Source organism: Sander lucioperca, chromosome 9 (assembly GCF_008315115.2).
Source record: "Sander lucioperca isolate FBNREF2018 chromosome 9, SLUC_FBN_1.2, whole genome shotgun sequence".
Taxonomy (NCBI): domain Eukaryota; kingdom Metazoa; phylum Chordata; class Actinopteri; order Perciformes; family Percidae; genus Sander; species Sander lucioperca.
In genome coordinates this window covers 20,990,777-21,015,985 of record NC_050181.1, presented here as the reverse complement: position 1 = coordinate 21,015,985, position 25,209 = coordinate 20,990,777, and the positions used below count along the sequence as shown (strand labels likewise).

Genomic DNA, 25,209 nt, shown 5'->3' with positions numbered 1-25,209 from the left:
ACACACACACACACAGAAGAAACACAGAGAAAATCACCAGATCTCCTTTATCCTCTATACTATGCTCTCTTTGTAAAGAAATCTATAATCACATTTATCTGTTTATCCTGATCATAATCAATAAGGAGATTATTCATTATTCTCTTTTATATATCTGAGAGTCAAACACACTGATTGTGTGGATGAAGTGAATCTGTAACTAAATATTTTTGTTGATGAATAAACTAACATGAACAAAGTATTTTCTTCTTGTCTTCATTCCAGGGTTTCATACAAATCTGATGGAGAAAATCTGAAACTCATATGAGATAATAACTGAGGCAGTTTTCCTCCTGAAACACCAGAAAGTACAGAGTTCATGTTTAGAGTCAGTCAGTCTCGGTCCTTTCTACTTTTCTCACTAAAACAGCTTAGTCACAGAGAAATGAGCAGTTTTCTATCACTTGTTGCTTTTTACAACCAACATTTTCTTTGTAAACTGTGTAAATAAACGGGATTGATAACACAGACTTAAAGGTCCTGACACACATAAGACAACAGATATTGTGTAGTTGATTCTTTACATTTGGTTTCCACATTGTTTCAGCAAAATTCAAGAAGTCAGAGACATTTTCATGTTTAGCCTCAAATTTCACATTCCCAAATACTATATTCAACCTGAGAGCTGCAATTCTTCTCTCCCATGTTTCCCATGAGACTTGAATGCAGCACCAGTGTTACAGGGTGTGACTGCTATGAACACACTGACACAGTGTAACATGACGTCTATTTAAATGTCTCTTAACTGATGTTGTTAAAAGTTTAGACATGTCTTCCTGCAGTGAACATCCCAGCAGGTTAACAAGTGTAATGTAAAAACTGATGCAGGACACAAGAGGGCGCCTTCATCCTGATAACCAGAGATGTAGTGGAGATTAAAGCTCCTCAGCTCACTTTGTCTGCATGTTTTACTTAAAAACATGTTTTTTCTCTGATACAATAATATTTATAATATAAATACAGGGTTTAATACATCTTGGTTAGTTGTGTGAAACTGTCAAAATTAATCTTTTAAGAAAAATACACTTTGGAAAGTTGTTCTAACAGATTGTTTTTATGTAGTTTGCTGTTGTTTATTTCAGCTGTACTCTGACGTTATTATGAGTCCAGTAAACTCTGATCTTTGACATGTTTTTTAATAATGTTCTGGTTAATTCTCACTAATATGAGCTCGTGTTTCTGGTTACTAAAGTTCAGCTCTACTACAGTGTGTTTGGGTTGTTTTAATGTTAAAGCTTTTGTGAGATTAATTGAATATTGACACATATCAGTCCAATTAAAAACCTCACTGTATTAGAAGCATTTTTCGTTACTTGGACATTGCCTGAGCTCCATTAATAACATGTCCTCCTAGTCACAAAAAGTCAGACTATAGTACTTAAAAAAGTAATAAAAAGTAAAAGAAATTTTACACAAAAGTCATAGTAAAGTATGTTGAAATAAAGTCCTAGTACAGCATTACAATAAAATATATGAATGTATATGAGTTCAATGGATGCCACTTGTTCTTAAACTTTTCTTCCAAAAGTGATGTCCCTCACATTTGAATAAAGTTTAGATCTTGAAGCAGAAATGTAAAACGGTACATAACAATACAATACAAAAGTCATTGTATAGTATTCCACCAAAAAGTCAAAAAGCTATAGTATAGCATGTCTGTCATGTCAACGTCTGTGTGTTTGCATGTGTCTTCCCTCTTGTTTTTCTTTCTCTTCCTCACTCTGGTTTCTCTCCAGGTGATTGAGATGATTGCTTTCCACCTGTGCTTGGAGTTGACCAATCAGCATTCAAGGCAGCCAATAAAAGGAGCTCCCCTGAGGAGAGTTAAGTCTCTCTGCACACTGCTCTCTGATTGCTGAGCTCCCTGCTTGTTGACCTGTGGCTGTTTTGTGTTTAGACTTGTATGTGGTTGGAGGTTGAGGACCGTAGGTAAGTTGGGGTACCCTGTACATTTTAACACACATGTTAACTTTGTATAGATACACAAGGTTTACTGGTTAGTGCCACCCGTGTATGGTTGCGTTAAGCACTTTTTAGAGAAGAAGGCAAGGTCTTTAGTTTGTGTTTGTGTTTAAAGAGCTAGAGGTAAGCTAGGCCTAGTTTTATTAGATGAATTTCATTTTTTTGGTAAACCTCTAGGTCCCTCCTCCAACACCTTTTGTGAACCATTTTTTATGTTGAGAATAACACTTTAATTTGAGATTTTACAATGACTCTGTCACTCATTCTTGATTGTTGTGTTGTGTCTATTAAATGGGACGTAACAGTATTGCATGTTGAAAAAAACTCATAGTATTGAAAAAGTCACCGTAAATAATAATATGGGATGTCGAAAAAGTCAAAATTCATAGTATAGTATGTTGAAAAAAGTCGTAGTATATTGAAAAAGTCATAGTATTAAAAAATGTTATAGTATATTGAAAAATGTATAGTATATTGAAAAAAGTCATAGTATAGTATTGAAAAAGATTCCTAGTATAATATTGTATTTCCTTGTTCCTTCCCTTCAGTGGCTGTAACCAACGTGGTGAAATCTGAGCGCTGACAGGCCCCGTTCACTGCAGAAACACATGCTGTTCAGAACGGGCGTTATCACTGAGAACAGAAATGGCGCAGAAAGGAGTTCAGCTGCACCGGGAGACCTTCTCTTGTTCCATCTGTCTGGATCTACTGAAGGATCCTGTGACTACTCCCTGTGGACACAACTACTGCATGAACTGTATTAAAACCCACTGGGATGGAGAGGATCATAAGAACATCTACAGCTGTCCTCAGTGCAGGCAGACGTTCAGACCGAGGCCTGTCCTGCTGAAAAACACCATGTTAGCAGATTTAGTGGAGGAGCTGATGAAGACTGGACTCCAAGCTGCTCCTGCTGATAACTGCTATGCTGGAGCTGAAGATGTGGCCTGTGATTTCTGCACCGGGAGAAAACTGAAAGCACACAAGTCCTGTTTGATGTGTCTGGTCTCTTACTGTGATCAACACCTCCAGCCTCATTATGATGTTCCTCCATTAAAGAAACACCAGCTGGTGGAGCCCTCCAAGAAGCTCCAGGAGAACATCTGCTCTCATCACGATGAGGTGATGAAGATTTTCTGCCGTACTGATCAGCAGTTTATCTGTTATCTCTGCTTAATGGAGGAACATAAAGGCCACGACACAGTCTCAGCTGCAGCAGAAAGGACTGAGAGGCAGAAAAAGCTTGAGATGAGTCGACAAAACAGCCAGCAGAGAATCCAGGACAGAGAGAAAGATGTGAAGCTGCTTCAAGAGCAGGTGGAGGCCATCAATCTCTCTGCTGATAAAGCAGTGGAGGACAGTGAGAAGATCTTCACTGAGCTGATCCGTCTCCTGGAGAAAAGGAACTCTGATGTGAAGCAGCAGGTCAGATCCCAGCAGAAAAGTGAAGTGAGTCGAGTCAAAGAGCTTCAGGAGAAGCTGGAGCAGGAGATCACTGAGCTGAAGAGGAAAGACGCTGAGCTGAAGAAGCTCTCACACACAGAGGATCACAACCAGATTCTACACAACTACCCCTCACTGTCACCACTCAGTGAACCTACATCCAGCATCCATATCCATCCTCTGAGCTACTTTGAGGACGTGACAGCGGCCGTGTCAAAAGTCAGAGATAAACTACAGGACGTTCTGAGAGAGAAGTGGACAAACGTCTCACTGACAGGGACTGAAGTGGATGTTTCACTGCCACAACCAGAGCCCAAGACCAGAGCTGACTTCTTAAAATATTCATGTGACATCACACTGGAGCCAAACACGGCACACAAACGGCTGTTATTATCTGAGAGAAACAGAACAGCAACAAGAATGTTTGATACACAGTCCTATTGTAGTCACCCAGACAAATTCACTGATTGGTTTCAGGTCCTGTGTAGAGAGAGTCTGACTGGTCATTGTTACTGGGAGGTGGAGAGGAGAGGAGAGGAGGAGTTGATGTAGCAGTCGCATACAAGAATATCAGCAGAGCAGGGAGGTCGACTGAATGTGGATTTGGACGAAATAACAAATCTTGGGCTTGGTATTGTGACAAAAACAGTTATTACTTTTGGTACAACAATGTCAAAACTCCCGTCTCAGGTCCTGAGTCCTCCAGGGTAGGAGTGTACCTGGATCACAGTGCAGGTATTCTGTCCTTCTACAGAGTCTCTGAAACCATGACTCTCCTCCACAGAGTCCAGACCACATTCACTCAGCCGCTCTATGCTGGATTTAATATTTATTCTTTTGGAGGGACTGCTGAGTTGTGTAAACTGAAATAGTAATTTAAGGGTTGAACTCTATGTTTTAAGTCTTCAATTTTATTGTGTCTATGTTTGTTGATGAGAGCTGATTGTTGTGATATTTCTTCACTGCACAGAGATCAGCTGTCAGTCAAACATTATGGGATGTCCTTTGACATCTTTTCATTAGTTCTTGTGTAAATGTTTGCGTTTCTTGAGGTGGCTCCTTCCTGTGTCTGTTTAGCTACGGAGGCTATCACTGCTCATGATGCTGTTTGTTGACCTGAACTGAGAATGAAAACTTCTCTGCTCTCTAAATGTTTGAATATTTGTAAATATGTATTTGTATGTTGTTTCTCTTCCACATCATGGGTCTGAAGACAGAAATCACCAGATCTCCTTTATCCTCTATACTTTGTTCTCTTTGTAAATAAATCTATAATCACATTTATGTTTATCCTGATCATAATCAATAAGGAGATTATTCATTATCTTTTACATATCTGAGATTTAAACAAACTGATTGTGTAGATGAAGTAAATCTGTACATGAAATCAGAACAAACTGGAGGTTTACATGATGAATAAACTAACATGAACAAAGTATTTTCTTGTCTTGATTCCAGGGTTTCATACAAAGCTGATGGTGAAACTGATATGAGATTATAACTGAGGCAGTTTTCCTCCTCAAACACCACAAAGTACAGTGTTCATGTTTAGAGTCAGTCAGTCTCGGTCCTTTCTACTTTTCTCACTAAAACGGCTTTGTCACAGAAATGAGCAGAGTTTTCTATCACTTGTTGCTTTTAACAACCAACATTTTCTTTGTGAACTGAGTTAATGTAGAGGATTTATACACAGATTTAAAAGTCCTGACACTCATAAGACAACAGATATTGTGTAGTTGAAGTATTTGTACATAGTTTAATCAGAATTCCAAGAAGTCAGAGAAATTTTAAGGTTTAGCCACAAATCGTACATTCCCAAATACTACCGTATTTTCCGGACTATAAGTCGCACTGGACTATAAGTCGCATTTATTTAGAAATTGATTTCACAAAATCCAAGATCAAGAACAGACATTTAATCTGGAAAGGCAAGTTATTCAACTACACAGTAGCACACAGAACAAGGGGCTGAATACGGTAGGTGTCCGGTATGTTAACGTAACACATTAACAGTTATTCAACTATAGAACAGAATACAGAACAACTACCAGGGCGTGGAGACGTAACTGCACCGTTGATGTGCATCTACATCTGTGGACTCGTTCCTCCAGCTCTGGCCATCTTGCTTTCAGCGCGCGACTAGCTTTCTTTGTTTTCTTCATTGCAGTAAGAGTCACCTTTTCGCCAGTCCCTCACAAGTTTCTCTCTCACTCCAAACTTTCTTTCTGCTGCTCGATTACCGTTTTCGGCTGCATATTTTACTACCTGCAGTCACCTGCAGTTTCTTTTCTTTCTCAGTTGTCTTTAGGAGCAGCATATAGTTGTCACAAGCCTAGAGCGCCCTCTGGCGGCTTTAGACGGTAATGTTTTCAGTATGAAATAACATTTAAAAACCTGAAATTATAAATATTTTGATATATAAGTCGCACCTGACTATAAGTCGCAGGACCAGCCAAAGTATGAAAAAAAGTGCGACTTATAGTCCGGAAAATACGGTATTTACAACCTGCTGACCCAGAACCCAAGACCAGAGCTGGATTCTTAAAATATTCAAGTGGCATCACACTGGATCCAAACACAGCAAACACACTACTGTTATCTGATGGGAACAGAAAAGCAACAAGAATGATAAAAAACAGTCTTATTCTAGTCACCCAGAGAGATTTACTGGCGCCTATCAGGTCCTGAGTAGAGAGAGTCTGACTGGACGTTGTTACTGGGAGGTGAAGTTGAGAGGGAACGGAGTAGACATAGCAGTTGCATACAAGAATATCAGCAGAGCAGGGGATAAATGTAGATTTGGACGAAATGACAAATCTTGGGCGTTAGATTGTGACGATAGCAGATATAAATTTTGGTACAACAATGTCCAAACTCCTATCTTAGGTCCTATGTCCTCCAGAGTAGGAGTGTACCTGGATCACAGTGCAGAGTACAGAGTACAGTACAGAGTCTCTGAAACCATGACTCTCCTCCACAGAGTCCAGACCACTTATTGTCTTTTCTATATCTGACAGTCGAACACACTGATTGTGTGGATGAAGTGAATCTGTAACTAAAAGTTTTGGTGATGAATAAACTAACATGAACAAAGTATTTTCGTCTTGTCTTGATTCCAGGGTTTCATACAAAGCTGATGGTGTCAGGGTTTTGGTATTTTGTTCTGTTTTATTGTGTAGTCTTGTTTCTCTGTTTTGCTTGGTTTCCTGTTTTATTTTGTAGTCTGTCTTGTCTCCCTTGTCTTGTCTAGCTTTCTTCCTGTCTTTGTTTGTTTCCCGCCTTTTTTGATTTGTTCCACCTGTTGTGTCACCTGCCTCTCGTTCCCTCATTACCTTGTGTATTTAGCCTCTCTGTTTTCCCTTGTCTCGTGTCGGATCGTCTCGTCTTTTTGCTGTGCGTTCTGTTTGTTTCTGCATTCCCTGTCGTGGATTTCCTTTATGAATTGGATTATATCTCCAAGTAAGTTTTGCTTATCTTTAAATAAAACTCTTTAAACTGCATTTGGGTCCAAACCTTGCCTGCCTTCGCACCAGACGTGAAAGAACGATCCAACCAGTTATGGACCCAGCAGGTATGGAGTTTGTACCGCTTTTTCACCCCATGGACTCAGTGGGAGAATTTTTGATGGGATTTTTTCATGATCTTCATGAGGAAGATCCTGCCCTTGCTAGGAGCATCATGGAGGCTCGCTGGCAGGCTACTGAAAAGGAGTTTAGCTTTCTAGTCTCCAAGCCAGACAGCCTTTCCGAGCCTCACATACAGCAGACAACCAGCCTGCCTGTTTCACGGCCTACTAGCTTCCTAGCTGCTGGCTCTCTGTTCCTGACCCAGCCTGCCTCCTCGCCTGCTTCCCCGGAACTTTTTTCCGTTTGCTCTACTGCTGCCTGTCTGGCAGGCACCCCCAACAGCAAGCAGTCCTTTGAGGGGACCCGCCTGGCTGTGTTTTCTGGGACTCGTGGAGGCCGAAGACGGAGGAGGGGAAGACATGGCTCCCAGCGCCATGCCCTGCATCAACCTCTTGTCGGACTTGAGCTGACCAGTGTATCTGAGCCTGAGCTGACCTGTGTACCTGAGCTTGAGCTGACCTGTGTACCTGAGCCTGAGCTAACCTGTGTACCTGAGCCTGAGCTAACCTGTGTACCTGAGCTATCCTGTGTACCTGAGCCTGAGCTGACCTGTGTACCTGAGCCTGAGCTAACCTGTGTACCTGAGCCCGTGCTGTGCAGCGGACCTGAGCCCGTGCTGTGCAGCGGACCAGAGCCCGTGCTGTCCAGCGGACCAGAGCCTGTGCTGTCCAGCGGACCTGAGCTCGTGCTGTCCAGCGGTCCTGAGTCCGTGCGGACCAGAGTTAGTGTTCCTGAGTCTGAGTTCACCATTGTTCCTCCGCTGACGTGCAGCCGCCCAGAACCTCCGCTGACGTGCAGCCGCCCAGAACCTCCGCTGACGTGCAGCCTTCCAGAACCTCCGCTGACGTGCAGTCTTCCAGAAACTCCGCTGACGTGCAGCCGTCAAGAGTCTCCGATGACCGCTCTGCTAGAGTCTTCCAGTCGTCCAGAGTCTTCGATGACCACTCTGCTAGAGTCATCCAGTCGTCCAGAGTCTTCGATGACCGCTCTGCTAGAGTCTTCCAGTCGTCCAGAGTCTTCGATGACCGCTCTGCTAGAGTCTTCCAGTCGTCCAGAGTCTTCGACGACCGCTCTGCTAGAGTCATCCAGTCGTCCAGAGTCTTCGATGACCGCTCTGCTAGAGTCTTCCAGTCGTCCAGAGTCTTCTATGACCGCTCTGCTAGAATCTTCCAGTCGTCCAGAGTCTTCGATGACCACACTCCCAGAGTCTACGTCGACAGACCTCCCAGAGTCTACGTCGACCGCTCTCCCAGAGGGTTCGTCTACGGGTAAGCCAGTGACTTCGCCAGTCACCGGCGCCCCAGAGACTGTCCCTGAGGCCTTGCCGGTCTCCGGCGTCCCAGAGACTGCCCCTGAAGCCTTGCCGGTCTCCGGTGTCCCAGACACCTCCCTAGTGACTTTGCCTTTGTTCTGCCCCCATGAGACTTTGCCTGTGGCGGTCAGGCCGACTCCAGCCCCTCGTGTCCTGTCGGCGGTCAGGCCGACTCCTTCCCCTCGTGTCCTGTCGGCGGTCAGGCCGACTCCTGCCCCTCGTGTCCTGTCAGCGGTCAGACCCACTCCTGCCCCTCGTGCTCTGTCGGCGGTCAGGCCCACTCCTGCCCCTCGTGTCCTGTGGGCACCCCAGTCAACCTCTGCCCCGGTTGCCTGGCCATCTGACTCCAGCCCAGCTGACCCGTTGCCTGTCTCCAGCCCAGCTGACCCTTCGCCTGCCCGGCCCACAGAGGGGTTTAGCCTTTGCTGGCCTGCCAGGTCTCCCGAGGGATTCAGCCTTAGCCGTCCTGCTTGTCCGCCTGATGGATGCTGCCTTCGCCGCCGGCCTCCAGAGGGGTTACGCCTTCGCCACCGGCCTCCGGAGGGGTATCGCCTTCGCGGACGGCCTCCTGAGGGGTTTCGCCTTCGCCGCCGGTCTCCAGAGGGGTTTCGCCTTCGCCGCCAGCCTTATGAGGGGTTTCGCCTTCGCCGCCGGCCTCCAGAAGGATTCTGCCTTCGCCGTTGCCCTCCAGAGGGGTTTCGCCTTCACGGACGTCCTTCAGAGGGACTCTACCTTCGCCGACCTGTTCGGCCTTCTGAAGGATTCAGCCTTCGCCACCTGAAGGGTTCTGCCTTCACTGCTGCCCCAAGTGCCCATGGTTCCCGGTAGCCGAGGCCTCTCTGTTACCTGTGCCCCAGTGCCTCTCTGTCCCCTGTTGCCGAGGCCTCTCTGTCCCTGTCCTGGGGTCTTCCTGTTCCCTTCCCCGAGTGGCCCCCCAGTTTTCCCCCGGGCCCCTACGGCCCTCTGTTTCCCCTGAGTGCCCTCTATGCTCTCTGTTCCCTGTGCCTCAGTGACTCTCTGTTCTCTAGCCCCGTTTGACTTTTTTGGTTCCTCCGTTCAAATGGCAGATGGAGAAAATGTGAAACTGATATGAAATTATAACTCAGGCAGTTTTCTTCTTGAAACACCAGAAAGTACAGAGTTCATGTTTAGAGTCAGTCAGTCTCGGTCCTTTCTTCTTTTCTCACTAAAACAGCTTTGTCACAGTGAAATGAGCAGAGTTTTCTATCACTTGTTGCTTTTAACAACCAACCTTTTCTTTGTGAATTGAGTCAAAGAGGATTTATACACAGACTTAAAGGTCATGACACACATAAGACAACAGATGTTGTGTAGTTGATTCATTACATTTGGTAAAGGTATTTTCATGTTTCATGGGAAATAAACAAGTCAGACATTTTAACGTTTAGCCTCAAATCTCACATTCCCAACTACTCGGGTTGTCTGCATGTTTTAGTTAAAGTGCTTATATTATGCTCCTTTTCAGGTTCATAATTGTATTTAGAGGTTGTACCAGAATAGGTTTGTGGTTTAATTTTCAGAAAACACCATATTTATGTTGTACTGCACATTGCTGCACCTCCTCTTTTCACCCTGTGTGTTGAGCTCTATGTTTTAGCTAGAGTGAGGCATCTCACTTCTGTTCCATCTTTGTTGGGAGTCACACATACGCAGTAAGTACTGCTAGCTTTTCAGTTGCAGAGCATGAGGGAGTGCCCTGACAGTACCTAGGTAAGGACTACTAGCCAGTCAGAAGCATAGTATGAGGACGTACCCTGACAGTACCTAGGTAAGACTACTAGCCAGTCAGAAGCAGAGTATGAGGGCGTGCCCTGACAGTACCTAGGTAAGACTACTAGCCAGTCAGAAGCAGGGTATGAGGGCGTGGCCTGACAGTGCCTAGGTAATGACTACTAGCCAGTCAGAAGCAGAGTATGAGGGCGTGCATTGCCAGTACCTAGGTAAGGACTACTAGCCAGTCAGAAGCAGGGTATGAGGGCGTGGCCTGACAGTACCTAGGTAAGGACTACTAGCCAGTCAGAAGCAGAGTATGAGGGCGTGCACTGCCAGTACCTAGGTAAGGACTACTAGCCAGTCAGAAGCAGAGTATGAGGGCGTGCACTGCCAGTACCTAGGTAAGGACTACTAGCCAGTCAGAAGCAGTGTATGAGGGCGTGCCATGCTAGCAGCTACGCGAGCATTATAACGTGTGTTACAAAGTGACGCACGTTTGTCTCTGAAGTAAAGGCTGGACTGTAATAGAGCTGTTTGGAGCAGTTTGTGAACAGTGTTTTCTGTTGGAGAAGGTAAGTCCCTTTGGGGTGGACTTTGGGCTTTTTCACTTTGTAAACTTATAACGTGCAAAAGATATATAACAAAGGAAAGGGAAAAAGCCAAAAAGCATAATATAAGCACTTTAAAAATGTAGTCAGTTCTCCGTGTGTTAAGGCGGCCATCAATCACAGTTCTAACACATTTAAAACTCTTGAACTTTTCTGGGGATACAGTAATGATCAAAGGTTGAAGCTTATCAGGAGTGTGTTGTGTATTTCTTGATAAGACAATTTCTATGTTTACCTAAATGTATTAAACACACCCTCCTCACACATTTGCTGCAGATAAAGGACATGATTAAAATATGTGCAACCTTTTGCAGAGTCCCCCTCACACAGAAGGGCAACCAGTACCACATCGTCAGCACACTGTAGGAAGTTAAAGAGTCAGGGTTGGATTTTAAACTGAGTGGTTTACAGAGAAAATTACAAAGGTGATAAAATGGCACCTTGTGATGCACCTGTGTTCAGAGTACTTATCTCTGATACTTTTCACAAACGTTTTAGGATTTCATCATTTAAACTTGTGAGAAGATTATTATACAGCAATTTAAGTTTTTATATGACAGTTTAGTTTGATAACTTCCTGTTGTCGGTCAGGTATTTTTGAACCAGTAAAGGAAAAGTTAACAGACTTTCAAGAAGAGTTAGAGAAATATAGAGCCATCACCAAAACCTGGGGAGCCAAGGAGTAATTTTACAACTTAAGACTTCATGTTTTCAGATGTGGAGCAGGTTTTAACTGATGATCAAAGTCCAAACTCAAAATGCAGCTCCTCTTCCTGGAAGGTACTACAGCTTTATAATTGCTCTCTGTGTTGTGTAATATCAATAAAGCTGAACCTTGGACCTGAAGGACTTGATACGGCAGTCACAGATCAGTCGCAGTCAGACAGTTGTTGCTGAGAGGTGAAATGGCGCAGAAAGGAGTTCAGCTGCACCGGGAGACCTTCTCTTGTTCCATCTGTCTGGATTTACTGAAGGATCCGGTAACTACTTCCTGTGGACACAGCTACTGCATGAACTGTATTAAAAGCCACTGGGATGGAGAGGATCATAAGAACATCTACAGCTGTCCTCAGTGCAGGCAGATGTTCAGACCGAGGCCTGTCCTGCTGAAAAACACCATATTAGCTGATTTAGTGGAGGAGCTGAAGAAGACTGGACTCAAAGCTGCTCCTGCTGATCACTGCTATGCTGGAGCTGGAGATGTGGCCTGTGATGTTTGCACTGGGAGAAAACTGAAAGCTCTCAAATCCTGCCTGGTGTGTCTGATTTCTTACTGTGATCAACACCTCCAGCCTCATTATGATGTTCCTCAACTAAAGAAACACAAGCTGGTGGAGCCGTCCAAGAAGCTCCAGGAGAACGTCTGCTCTCGTCATGATGAGGTGATGAAGATTTTCTGCCGTACTGATCAGCAGCTTATCTGTTATCTCTGCTTAATGGATGAACATAAAGGCCACGACACAGTCTCAGCTGCAGCAGAAAGGACTGAGAGGCAGAAAAAGCTTGAAGGGAGTCGACAAAACATCCAGCAGAGAATCCAGGACAGAGAGAAAGATGTGAAGCTACTTCAACAGCAGGCGGAGGCCATCAATCTCTCTGCTGATAAAGCGGTGGAGGACAGCAAGAAGATCTTCACTGAGCTGATCCGTCTCATGGAGAAAAGAAGCTCTGATGTGAAGCAGCAGGTCAGATCCCAGCAGAAAAGAGAAGTGAGTCGAGTCAAAGAGCTTCAGGAGAAGCTGGAGCAGGAGATCACTGAGCTGAAGAGGAAAGACGCTGAGCTGAAGAAGCTCTCACACACAGAGGATCACAACCAGTTTCTACACAACTACCCCTCACTGTCAGCACTCAGCCAATCAACACCCAGCATCCATATCCGTCCTCTGAGCTACTTTGAGGACGTGACAGCGGCCGTGTTGGAAGTCAGAGATAAACTACAGGACGTTCTGAGAAAGAAGTGGACAAACGTCTCACTGACAGGGACTGAAGTGGATGTTTTACTGCCACAACCAGAGCCCAAGACCAGAGCTGACTTCTTAAAATATTCATGTGAAATCACACTGGAGCCAAACACAGCACACAAACGGCTGTTATTATCTGAGAGAAACAGAACAGCAACAAGAATGTATGATACACAGTCCTATTGTAGTCACCCAGACAAATTCACTGATTGGTTTCAGGTCCTGTGTAGAGAGAGTCTGACTGGTCGTTGTTACTGGGAGGTGGAGAGGAGAGGAGGAGTTGATGTAGCAGTCGCATACAAGAATGTCAGCAGAGTAGGGAGGTCGACTGAATGTGGATTTGGACGAAATAACAAATCTTGGGCTTGGTATTGTGACAAAAACAGTTACTACTTTTGGCACAACAATGTCAAAACTCCCGTCTCAGGTCCTGAGTCCTCCAGGATAGGAGTGTACCTGGATCACAGTGCAGGTATTCTGTCCTTCTACAGAGTCTCTGAAACCATGACTCTCCTCCACAGAGTCCAGACCACATTCACTCAGCCACTCTATGCTGGATTTAATATTTATTCTTTTGGAGGGACTGCTGAGTTGTGTAAACTGAAATAGTAATTTAAGGGTTGAACTCTATGTTTTAAATCTTCAATTTATTGTGTCTGTTTGTTGATGAGAGCTGATTGTTGTGACATTTCTTCACTGCACAGAGATCAGCTGTCAGTCAAACATTATGGGATGTCCTTTGACATCTTGTCATTAGTTCTTGTGTAAATGTTTGAGTTTCTTTAGGTGACTCCTTCCTGTGTCTGTTTAGCTACGGAGGCTATCACTGCTCATGATGGTGTTTGTTGACCTGAACTGAGAATGAAAACTTCTCTGCTCTCTAAATGTTTGATGAATATTTGTATCGATGTATTTGTATGTTGTTGTTTCTCTTCCACATCATGGGTCTGAAGAGAGAAAGCACCAGATCTCCTTTATCCTCTATACTTTGTTCTCTTTGTAAATAAATCTATAATCACATTTATCTGTTTATCCTGATCCTAATCAATAAGGAGATTATTCATTATCTTTTACATATCTGAGATTTAAACAAACTGATTGTGTAGATGAAGTAAATCTGTACATGAAATCATTGAACAGACTTTACTGATGGGATGTGAGAACAAACTGGAGGTTTACATGATGAATAAACTAACATGAACAAAGTATTTTCTTGTCTTGATTCCAGGGTTTCATACAAAGCTGATGGTGAAACTGATATGAGATTATAACTGAGGCAGTTTTCCTCCTCAAACACCACAAAGTACAGAGTTCATGTTTAGAGTCAGTCAGTCTCGGTCCTTTCTACTTTTCTCACTAAAACGGCTTTGTCACAGAAATGAGCAGAGTTTTCTATCACTTGTTGCTTTTAACAACCAACATTTTCTTTGTGAACTGAGTTAATGTAGAGGATTTATACACAGATTTAAAAGTCCTGACACTCATAAGACAACAGATATTGTGTAGTTGAAGTATTTGTACATAGTTTAATCAGAATTCCAAGAAGTCAGAGAAATTTTAAGGTTTAGCCACAAATTGTACATTCCCAAATACTATTTACAACCTGCTGACCCAGAACCCAAGACCAGAGCTGGATTCTTAAAATATTCAAGTGGCATCACACTGGATCCAAACACAGCAAACACACTGCTGTTATCTGATGGGAACAGAAAAGCAACTTATTCTAGTCACCCAGAGAGATTTACTGGCGCCTATCAGGTCCTGAGTAGAGAGAGTCTGACTGGACGTTGTTACTGGGAGGTGAAATTGAGAGGGAACGGAGTAGACATAGCAGTTGCATACAAGAATATCAGCAGAGCAGGGGATAAATGTAGATTTGGACGAAATGACAAATCTTGGGCGTTAGATTGTGACGATAGCAGATATAAATTTTGGTACAACAATGTCCAAACTCCTATCTTAGGTCCTATGTCCTCCAGAGTAGGAGTGTACCTGGATCACAGTGCAGAGTACAGAGTACAGTACAGAGTCTCTGAAACCATGACTCTCCTCCACAGAGTCCAGACCACATTCACTCAGCCGCTCTATGCTGGACTTCGGTTTTATTGTTATGGAGAATCTGCTGAGTTGTGTAAACTGAAATAGAGAGAAGTCATATACGGGCTCTTTGTTTTAACTCTTCAACTTATTGTGTCTCTATGTTTGTTGATGAGAGCTGATTGTTGTGTCATTTCCTCACTGCACAGAGATCAGCTGTCAGTCAAACATTATGGGATGTCCTTTGACATCTTGTCATTAGTTGTTGTGTAAATGTTTCTTTAGGTGGCTCCTTCCTGTGTCTGTTTAGCCACGGAGGCTATCACTGCTCATGATGATGTTTGTTGACCTGAACTGAGAATGAAAACTTCTCTGCTCTCTAAATGTTTGAATATTTGTATCGATGTATTTGTATGTTGTTGTTTCTCTTCCACATCATGGGTGTAAGAGACACACACACACACACACACACACACACACATTATTGTTACATTCATTATTGTCTTTTCTATATCTGACAGTCGAACACACTGATTGTGTGGATGAAGTGAATCTGTAACTAAAAGTTTTGGTGATGAATAAACTAACATGAACAAAGTATTTTCGTCTTGTCTTGATTCCAGGGTTTCATACAAAGCTGATGGTGTCAGGGTTTTGGTATTTTGTTCTGTTTTATTGTGTAGTCTTGTTTCTCTGTTTTGCTTGGTTTCCTGTTTTATTTTGTAGTCTGTCTTGTCTCCCTTGTCTTGTCTAGCTTTCTTCCTGTCTTTGTTTGTTTCCCGCCTTTTTTGATTTGTTCCACCTGTTGTGTCACCTGCCTCTCGTTCCCTCATTACCTTGTGTATTTAGCCTCTCTGTTTTCCCTTGTCTCGTGTCGGATCGTCTCGTCTTTTTGCTGTGCGTTCTGTTTGTTTCTGCATTCCCTGTCGTGGATTTCCTTTATGAATTGGATTATATCTCCAAGTAAGTTTTGCTTATCTTTAAATGAAACTCTTTAAACTGCATTTGGGTCCAAACCTTGCCTGCCTTCACACCAGACGTGACAGAATGATCCGACCAGTTATGGACCCAGCAGGTATGGAGTTTGTACCGCTTTTTCACCCCATGGACTCAGTGGGAGAATTTTTGATGGGATTTTTTTCATGATCTTCATGAGGAAGATCTTGCCCTTGCTAGGAGCATCATGGAGGCTCGCTGGCAGGCTACTGAAAAGGAGTTTAGCTTTCTAGTCTCCAAGCCAGACAGCCTTTCCGAGTCTCATGTACAGCAGACAACCAGCCTGCCTGTTTCACGGCCTACTAGCTTCCTAGCTGCTGGCTCTCTGTTCCTGACTCAACCTGTCTCCTCGCCTGCTTCCCCGGAACTTTTTTCCGTTTGCTCTACTGCTGCCTGTCTGGCGGGCACCCCCAACAGCAAGCAGTCCTTTGAGGGGACCCGCCTGGCTGTGTTTTCTGGGACTCGTGGAGGCCGAAGACGGAGGAGGGGAAGACATGGCTCCCAGCGCCATGCCCTGCATCAACCTCTTGTCGGACTTGAGCTGACCAGTGTATCTGAGCCTGAGCTGACCTGTGTACCTGAGCCTGAGCTAACCTGTGTACCTGAGCCTGAGCTAACCTGTGTACCTGTGCCTGAGCTAACCTGTGTACCTGAGCCTGAGCTAACCTGTGTACCTGAGCCCGTGCTGTGCAGCGGACCTAAGCCCGTGCTGTCCAGCGGACCAGAGCCCGTGCTGTCCAGCGGACCAGAGCCCGTGCTGTTCAGCGGACCTGAGCTCGTGCTGTCCAGCGGTCCTGAGTCCGTGCGGACCAGAGTTACTGTTCCTGAGTCTACCAGTATTCCTGAGTCTGAGTTCACCATTGTTCCTCCGCTGACGTTCAGCCTTCCAGAACCGCCGCTGACGTGCAGCCGCCCAGAACCGCCGCTGACGTGCAGCCTTCCAGAACCGCCGCTGACGTGCAGCCTTCCAGAACCGCCGCTGACGTGCAGTCTTCCAGAATCTCTGCAGCCGTCCAGAGTCTCAGATGACCGCTCTGCTAGAGTCTTCCAGTCGTCCAGAGTCTCCGATGACCGCTCTGCTAGAGTTTTCCAGTCGTCCAGAGTCTCCGATGACCGCTCAGCTAGAGTCGTCCAGAGTCTCCGATGACCGCTCTGCTAGAGTCTTCCAGTCGTCCAGAGTCTTCTATGACCGCTCTGCTAGAGTCATCCAGTCGTCCAGAGTCTTCGATGACCGCTCTGCTAGAGTCTTCCAGTCGTCCAGAGTCTCCTATGACCGCTCTGCTAGAGTCTTCCAGTCGTCCAGAGTCTCCTATGACCGCTCAGCTAGAGTCTTCCAGTCGTCCAGAGTCTTCTATGACCGCTCTGCTAGAATCTTCCAGTCGTCCAGAGTCTTCGATGACCACTCTCCCAGAGTCTACGTCGACAGACCTCCCAGAGTCTACGTCGACCGCTCTCCCAGAGGGTTCATCTACGGGTAAGCCAGTGACTTCGCCAGTCACCAGCGCCCCAGAGACTGTCCCTGAGGCCTTGCCGGTCTCCGGCGTCCCAGAGACTGCCCCTGAAGCCTTGCCGGTCTCCGGCGTCCCAGAGACCTCCCTAGTGACTTTGCCTTTGTTCTGCCCCCATGAGACTTTGCCTGTGGCGGTCAGGCCGACTCCGGCCCCTCGTGTCCTGTCGGCAGTCAGGCCGACTCCGGCCCCTCGTGTCCTGTCAGCGGTCAGACCCACTCCTGCCCCTCGTGCTCTGTCGGCGGTCAGGCCCACTCCTGCCCCTCGTGTCCTGTGGGCACCCCAGTCAACCTCTGCCCCGGTTGCCTGGCCATCTGACTCCAGCCCAGCTGACCCGTCGCCTGTCTCCAGCCCAGCTGACCCGTCGCCTGTCTCCAGCCCAGCTGACCCGTCGCCTGTCTCCAGCCCAGCTGACCCTTCGCCTGCCCGGCCCACAGAGGGGTTTAGCCTTCGCTGGCCTGCCAGGTCTCCTGAGGGATTCAGCCTTAGCCGTCCTGCTTGTCCGCCTGAGGGATGCTGCCTTCGCTGCCGGCCTCCAGAGGGGTTTCGCCTTCGCCGCCGGCCTTATGAGGGGATTCGCCTTCGCCGCCGCCCTTCAGAAGGGATTCGCCTTTCGCCGCCAGTCTTCAGAAGGGATTCGCCCTCGCAGACGGCCTCCAGAGGGGTTTCGCCTTCGCCGCCGGCCTCCAGAAGGATTCTGCCTTCGCCGTCGCCCTCCAGAGGGGTTTCGCCTTCACGGACGTCCTTCAGAGGGGCTCTACCTTCGCCGACCTGTTCGGCCGTCTGAAGGATTCAGCCTTCGCCGCCTGAAGGGTTCTGCCTTCACTGCTGCCCCAGGTGCCCATGGTTCCCGGTAGCCGAGGCCTCTCTGTTCCCTGTGCCCCAGTGCCTCTCTGTCCCCTGTTGCCGAGGCCTCTCTGTCCCCTGTTGCCGAGGCCTCTCTGTCCCTGTCCTGGGGTCTTCCTGTTCCCTTCCCCGAGTGGCCCCCCAGTTTTCCCCCGGGCCCCTACGGCCCTCTGTTTCCCCTGAGTGCCCTCTATGCTCTCTGTTCCCTGTGCCTCAGTGACTCTCTGTTCTCTAGCCCCGTTTTACTTTTTTGGTTCCTCCGTTCGTCCCTCGCCTTTTGTTCTGTTTTGTTTTTTGTTTTTGTTTTTTGGACATCTGGGATCTGTCCCGTGGGGGGGGTACTGTCAGGGTTTTGGTATTTTGTTCTGTTTTATTGTGTTGTCTTGTTTCTCTGTTTTGCTTGGTTTCCTGTTTTATTTTGTAGTCTGTCTTGTCTCCCTTGTCTTGTCTAGCTTTCTTCCTGTCTTTGTTTGTTTCCCGCCTTTTTTGATTTGTTCCACCTGTTGTGTCACCTGCCTCTCGTTCCCTCATTACCTTGTGTATTTAGCCTCTCTGTTTTCCCTTGTGTCGGATCGTCTCGTCTTTTTGCTGTGCGTTCTGTTTGTTTCTGCATTCCCTGTCGTGGATTTCCTTTATGAATTGGATTATATCTCCAAGTAAGTTTTGCTTATCTTTAAATAAAACTCTTAAACTGCATTTGGGTCCAAACCTTGCCTGCCTTCGCACCAGACGTGACAGATGGAGAAAATGTGAAACTGATATGAGATTATAACTCAGGCAGTTTTCTTCCTGAAACACCAGAAAGTACAGAGTTCATGTTTAGAGTCAGTCAGTCTCGGTCCTTCTTTTCTCACTAAAACAGCTTTGTCACAGTGAAATGAGCAGAGTTTTCTATCACTTGTTGCTTTTAACAACCAACCTTTTCTTTGTGAATTGAGTCAAAGAGGATTTAAACACAGACTTAAAGGTCATGACACACATAAGACAACAGATGTTGTGTAGTTGATTCATTACATTTGGTAAAGGTATTTTCATGTTTCATGGGAAATAAACAAGTTGGACATTTTAACGTTTAGCCTCAAATCTCACATTCCCAACTACTCGGGTTGTCTGCATGTTTTAGTTAAAGTGCTCATATTATGCTCCTTTTCAGGTTCAGAATTGTATTTAGAGGTTGTACCAGAATAGGTTTGTGGTTTAATTTTCAGAGAACACCATTTATGTTGTGCTACACATTGCTGCACCTCCTCTTTTCACCCTGTGTGTTGAGCTCTGTTTTAGCTAGAGTGAGACCTCTCACTTCTGTTCCATCTTTGTTGGGAGTCACACATACGCAGTAAGTACTGCTAGCGTTTCAGTTGCAGAGTATGAGGGCGTGCACTGCCAGTACCTAGGTAAGGACTACTAGCCAGTCAGAAGCAGAGTATGAGGGCGTGCCATGCTAGCAGCTAGGCGAGCATTATAACGTGTGTTACAAAGTGACTCACGTTTGTCTCTGAAGTAAAGGCTGGACTATAATAGAGCTGTTTGGAGCAGTTTGTGAACAGTGTTTTCTGTTGGAGAAGGTAAGTCCCTTTGGGGTGGACTTTGGGCTTTTTCACTTTGTAAACTTATAACATGCACAAAAAAAGATATATAACAATAAAGGAAAGGGGAAAAGCCAAAAGCATAATACGAGCACTTTAAAAATGTAGTCAGTTCTCCGTGTGTTAAGGCGGCCATCAATCACATTTCCAACACATTTAAAACTCTTGAACTTTTCTGGGGATACAGTAATGATCAAAGGTTGAAGCTTATCAGTGTGTTGTGTGTTTCTTGATAAGACCATTTCTATGTTTACCTTAATGAATTAAACACACCCTCCTCACACCTCTGCTGCAGAGGAATGACATGATTAAAATATGTACAACCTTTTGCAGAGTCCCCCTCACACAGAAGGGCAACCAGTACCACATCGTCAGCACACTGTAGGAAGTTAAAGAGTCAGGGTTGGATTTTAAACTGAGTGGTTTACAGAGAAAATTACAAAGGTGATAAAATGGCACCTTGTGATGCACCTGTTTTCAGAGTACTTACCTCTGATACTTTTCACACACATTCTAGGATTTCATCATTTAAACTTGTGAGAAGATTATTATACAGCAATTTAAGTTTTTATATGACAGTTTAGTTTCATAACTTCCTGTTGTCAGTCAGATATTCGTGAACCAGTAAAGGAAAAGTTAACAGACTTTGAAGAAGAATTAGAGAAATATAGCACCATCACCAAAACCTGGGGAGCCAAGGAGTAATTTTACAACTTAAAACTTCATGTTTTCAGATGTGGAGCAGGTTTTAACTGATGATCAAATTCCAAACTCTAAATGCAGCTCCTCTTCCTGTAAGGTACTAAAGCTTTATAATCGCTCCCTGTGTTGTGTAATATTAATAAAGCTGAACCTTGGACCTGAAGTACTTGATAAGGCAGTCACAGATCAGTCGCAGTCAGACAGTTGTTGTTACTGAGAGGTGAAATGGCGCAGAAAGGAGTTCAGCTGGACCAGGAGACCTTCTCATGTTCCATCTGTCTGGATCTACTGAAGGATCCGGTAACTACTTCCTGTGGACACAGCTACTGCATGAACTGTATTAAAAGCCACTGGAATGGAGAGGATCGTAAGAACATCTACAGCTGTCCTCAGTGAAGGCAGACGTTCATACCGAGGCCTGTCCTGCTGAAAAACACCATGTTAGCAGATTTAGTGGAGGAGCTGAAGAAGACTGGACTCCAAGCTGCTCCTGCTGATCACTGCTATGCTGTAGCTGAAGATGTGGCCTGTGATTTCTGCACTGGGAGGAAACTGAAAGCTCTCAAATCCTGCCTGGTGTGTCTGATGTCTTACTGTGATCAACACCTCCAGCCTCATTATGATGTTCCTCAATTAAAGAAACACAAGCTGGTGGTGCCCTCCAAGAAGCTCCAGGAGAACATCTGCTCTCGTCATAAGGTGATGAAGATTTTCTGCCGTACTGACCAGCAGCTTATCTGTTATCTCTGCTTAATGGATGAACATAAAGGCCACGACACAGTAACAGCTGCAGCAGAAAGGACTGAGAGGCAGAAAAAGCTCGAGGGGAGTCGACAAAACATCCAGCAGAGAATCCAGGACAGAGAGACAGCTTCAACAGCAGGCGGAGGCCATCAATCTCTCTGCTGATAAAGCAGTGGAGGACAGCGAGAAGATCTTCACTGAGCTGATCCGTCTCCTGGAGAAAAGAAGCTCTGATGTGAAGCAGCAGGTCAGATCCCAGCAGAAAAGTGAAGTGAGTCGAGTCAAAGAGCTTCAGGAGAAGCTGGAGCAGGAGATCACTGAGCTGAAGAGGAAAGACGCTGAGCTGAAGAAGCTCTCACACACAGAGGATCACAACCAGTTTCTACACAACTACCCCTCACTGTCAGCACTCAGCCAATCAACACCCAGCATCCATATCCGTCCTCTGAGCTACTTTGTGGATGTGACAGCGGCCGTGTCAGAAGTCAGAGATAGACTACAGGACGTTCTGAGAGAGAAGTGGACAAACGTCTCACTGACAGGAATGGCTGTAGGACTGGCGGTAAACAGAAGACAGAGTATACAGGACCCTCATGTGAGAAAGGACCACAAAGATTTGAGATGCTGGAAGGGGCCCACAGAGAATGCGTATGTACAGAGACCAGAATTTTGTCCTACACCCCTGCTGACTCTAGAGGATTTTTTACTGTCACAACCAGAGCCCAAGACCAGAGCTGAATTCTTAAAATATTCACGTGAAATCACACTGGATCCAAACACAGCTCATACACAGCTGTTATTATCTGAGGGGAAGAGAAAAGCAACATACATGAGACATCAGCTTTATTCTAGTCACCCAGACAGATTCACTGTATGGCCTCAGGTCCTGAGTAGAGAGAGTCTGACTGGACGTTGTTACTGGGAGGTGGAGAGGTAACATTTATGTAGCAGTCACATACAAGAATATCAGCAGAGCAGAGAGGTTGAATGAATGTGCATTTGGATTAAATGACAAATCATGGGCGTTACATTGTGAAAAAAATAGTTATTCATTTTGTTACAACAATGTCCGAACTCCCGTCTCAGGTCCTGTGTCCTCCAGAGTAGGAGTGTACCTGGATCACAGTGCAGGTATTCTGTCCTTCTACAGAGTCTCTGAAACCATGACTCTCCTCCACAGAGTCCAGACCACATTCACTCAGCCGCTCTATGCTGGAGTTTATCTTTATCCTGGAGAGTCTGCTGAGTTGTGTAAACTGAAATAGACAGAAGTAATTTAAGGGTTAATCTCTGTGTTTTAACTCTTCAACCTATTTAGTCTCCATGTTTGTTGCTGAGAGGTGATTGTTGTGACATTTCTCCACTGCACAGAGATCAGCTGTCAGTCAAACATTATGGGATGTCCTTAGTTGTTGTGGAAATGTTTGAGTTTCTTTAGGTGACTCCTTCCTGTGTCTGTTTAGCCACGGAGGCTATCACTGCTCATGATGTTTGTTGACCTGAACTGAGAATGAAAACTTCTCTGCTGTCTAAATGTTTGAATATTTGTATCGATGTATTTGTATGTAGTATCTCTTCACATCATGGGTGTAAGAGACACACACACACACACACACATACAGAAAATCATCAGACCTCCTTTATCCTCTATACTTTGTTCTCTTTGTAAAGAAATCTATAATGACATGTATTTGTTAATCCTGATCATAATCAAAAAGGAGATTATTCATTATTGTCTTTTCTATATCAGAGTCAAACCCACTGTGTGGCTGAAGTGAATCTGTAACTAAATGTTTTTGGTGATGAATAAACTAACATGAACAAAGTATTTTCTCCTTGTCTTCATTCCAGGGTTTCATACAAATCTGATGGAGAAATGTGAAACTGATATGAGATTATAACTGAGGCAGTTTTCCTCAAACACCAGAAAGTACAGAGTTCATGTTTAGAGTTAGTCAGTCTCGGTCCTTTCTTCTTTTCTCACTAAAACCGCTTAGTCACAAAGAAATGAGCAGAGTTTTCTATCACTTGTTGCTTTTTACAACCAACCTTTTCTTTGTGAACTGAGTCACTGAAGATGGTTTATTACATAGGCTTAAAAGTCCTGACACAAATAAGACAACAGATATTGTGTAGTTGAAATATTTGTACATTGTTTAATCAGAATTCTGAGGAATTTTAACGTTTAGCCACAAATCGCACATTCCCAAATACTATTTACAACCTGAGAGCTGTAACTCTTCTCTTCAATGAGACTTGAATGCAGCACCAGTGTTACAGGGTGTGACTACTATGAACATACTGACACAGTGTAATATGACGTCTATTTAAATGTCTCTTTACTGATGTTTAAAGTTTGGACAGGTCTTCCTGCAGTGAACATCCCAGCAGGTTAACAAGTGAAATGTATAAATTGATGCAGGACACAAGAGAGCACCTTCATCCTGATAACCTGAGGGCTATTTCACAAAACCTAGATAGCGCATTAAGCCAGGATTTCCCAGTTATCCTGGCTCAATTTAGCCTTGACTCGGTTTCACAAAAGCAAAGGCACCTGAGTTACCATGGAGATTTATTAGGTGCAGCTAGCCTGCTCCTGACCAGGCTAACAGCCAGGATTTATTAATCCTTGAGCCTTTTCTGATCACTCAGCAGTGCTTTTACCTTATTGTTATTAGCCTGCATTAAAATATTATTATTGTTATGTTTCATGCCAGGCAACATCTGTTTGTTTGCATATGTCTTCCCTCTTGTTTTTCTTTCTCTTCCTCACTCTGTTTTCTCTCCAGGTGATTGAGATGATTGCTTTCCACCTGTGCTTGGAGTTGACCAATCAGCATTCAAGGCAGCCAATAAAAGGAGCACCCCTGAGGAGAGTTAGGTCTCTCTGCACACTGCTCTCTGATTGCTGCTCTCCCTGCTGGTTGACCTGTTGCTGTTGTTTTTGTGTTTAGACTTGTATGTGGTTGGAGGTTGAGGACCTTAGGTAAGTTGGGGTACCCTGTACATTTTAACATGCACGTTAACTTTGTATAGATACACAAGGTTTACTGGTTGGTGCCATCTGTGTATGGTTTTGTTAAGCACTTTTTTAGAGAAGGCAAGGTCTTTTGTTTGTGTTTATGTTTAAAGAGCTAGAGGTAAGCTAGGCCTAGTTTTGTTAAAAGAATTTCATATTTTGGTAGACCTCTAGGTCCCTCCTCCAATACTTTTTGTGAACCATTTTCCAAGTCATAGTATAGTATGTCGACAAAAGTCGTAGTATAGTATGTCGAAAAAAAGTCATAGTATAGTATGTTAAAAAAGTCATAGTATTGTATGTAAAAAAAGTAGTATTATGTCGAAAAAAGTAGTATTGTATGTCAAAAAAAGTCATAGTATAGTATGTCGAAAAAAGTCAGTATTGTATGTAAAAAAGTCATAGTATAGTATGTCAAAAGAAGTAAGTCATAGTATGGTATGTCGAAAAAAAGTCATATAGTATGTTAAAAAAAGTCATAGTATTGTATGTAAAAAAGTCATAGTATAGTATGTTGAAAAAGGTAGTATAGTATGTCGAAAAAAAAGTCATAGTATATTAAAAAAAAGTCATAGTATTGTATGTAAAAAAAAAGTCATAGTATAGTATGTCGAAAAGTGAATAAAGTCATATATGTCGAAAAAAGTCATTATTGTATGTCGAAAAAAAGTCACAGTATAGGAGCGGCCTCTAGCTCACCCAGTAAGAGCATTCGCCCCATGTTGCCTGAGTCCTGCAGCAGCCCGGGTTCAAATCAAGCCCTTTGCTGCGTGTCATCCCCCGTCTCTCTCTCCCCCTTTCACCTTTCTCACTCTCACTATAATAAAGGGAAAAGCCCCAAAAAATAATCTTTAAAAAAAAAAAAAAGTCATAGTATAGTATGTCGAAAAAAAGTCATAGTATGTCGAAAAAAAGTCATAGTATGTCGAAAAAAAGTCATAGTATGTCGAAAAAGGTAGTATAGTTTGTCGAAAAAAAGTCATAGTATAGTATGTTAAGTCATAGTATTGTATGTAAAAAAGTCATAGTATAATATATCAAAAAAAGTTGTATAATTTGTCAAAAAAAAGTAGTATTGTATGTCAA

The 25,209-nt window shown here is 44.4% G+C and overlaps 1 protein-coding gene, 2 long non-coding RNA genes and 2 pseudogenes across 3 annotated transcripts; 4 read left to right on the top strand and 1 right to left on the bottom strand.

The window, feature by feature from the left end:
* Positions 1-65: 65 nt before the first annotated feature.
* On the bottom strand, positions 66-13,847 carry LOC118495869. Its single transcript, XR_004898313.1, has 2 exons — positions 13,809-13,847; positions 66-199 (listed from the first exon to the last, which is right to left on the bottom strand). It is a non-coding gene; the product is annotated as an uncharacterized LOC118495869 (long non-coding RNA).
* LOC116052739 lies at positions 1,843-4,781 on the top strand (annotated as a pseudogene).
* LOC116052741 (tripartite motif-containing protein 16-like) lies at positions 11,595-13,294 on the top strand. The gene has a single exon (XM_031303554.2). The coding sequence runs from the start codon at positions 11,630-11,632 to the stop codon at positions 13,292-13,294; it is 1,665 nt and encodes a 554-aa protein (XP_031159414.1). The 5' UTR covers positions 11,595-11,629.
* A 1,013-nt stretch (positions 13,848-14,860) lies between the features above and the next one.
* On the top strand, positions 14,861-22,711 carry LOC118495870. Its single transcript, XR_004898314.1, has 3 exons — positions 14,861-14,997; positions 15,373-15,379; positions 22,534-22,711. It is a non-coding gene; the product is annotated as an uncharacterized LOC118495870 (long non-coding RNA).
* LOC116052723 lies at positions 20,575-22,505 on the top strand (annotated as a pseudogene).
* Positions 22,712-25,209: the final 2,498 nt, after the last annotated feature.

What these genes read in the sequence shown, in the direction of transcription:
- LOC116052741 (XM_031303554.2), top strand. Translation starts at nt 11,630, where the DNA reads ATGGCGCAGAAAGGAGTTCAGCTGCACCGGGAGACCTTCTCTTGTTCC.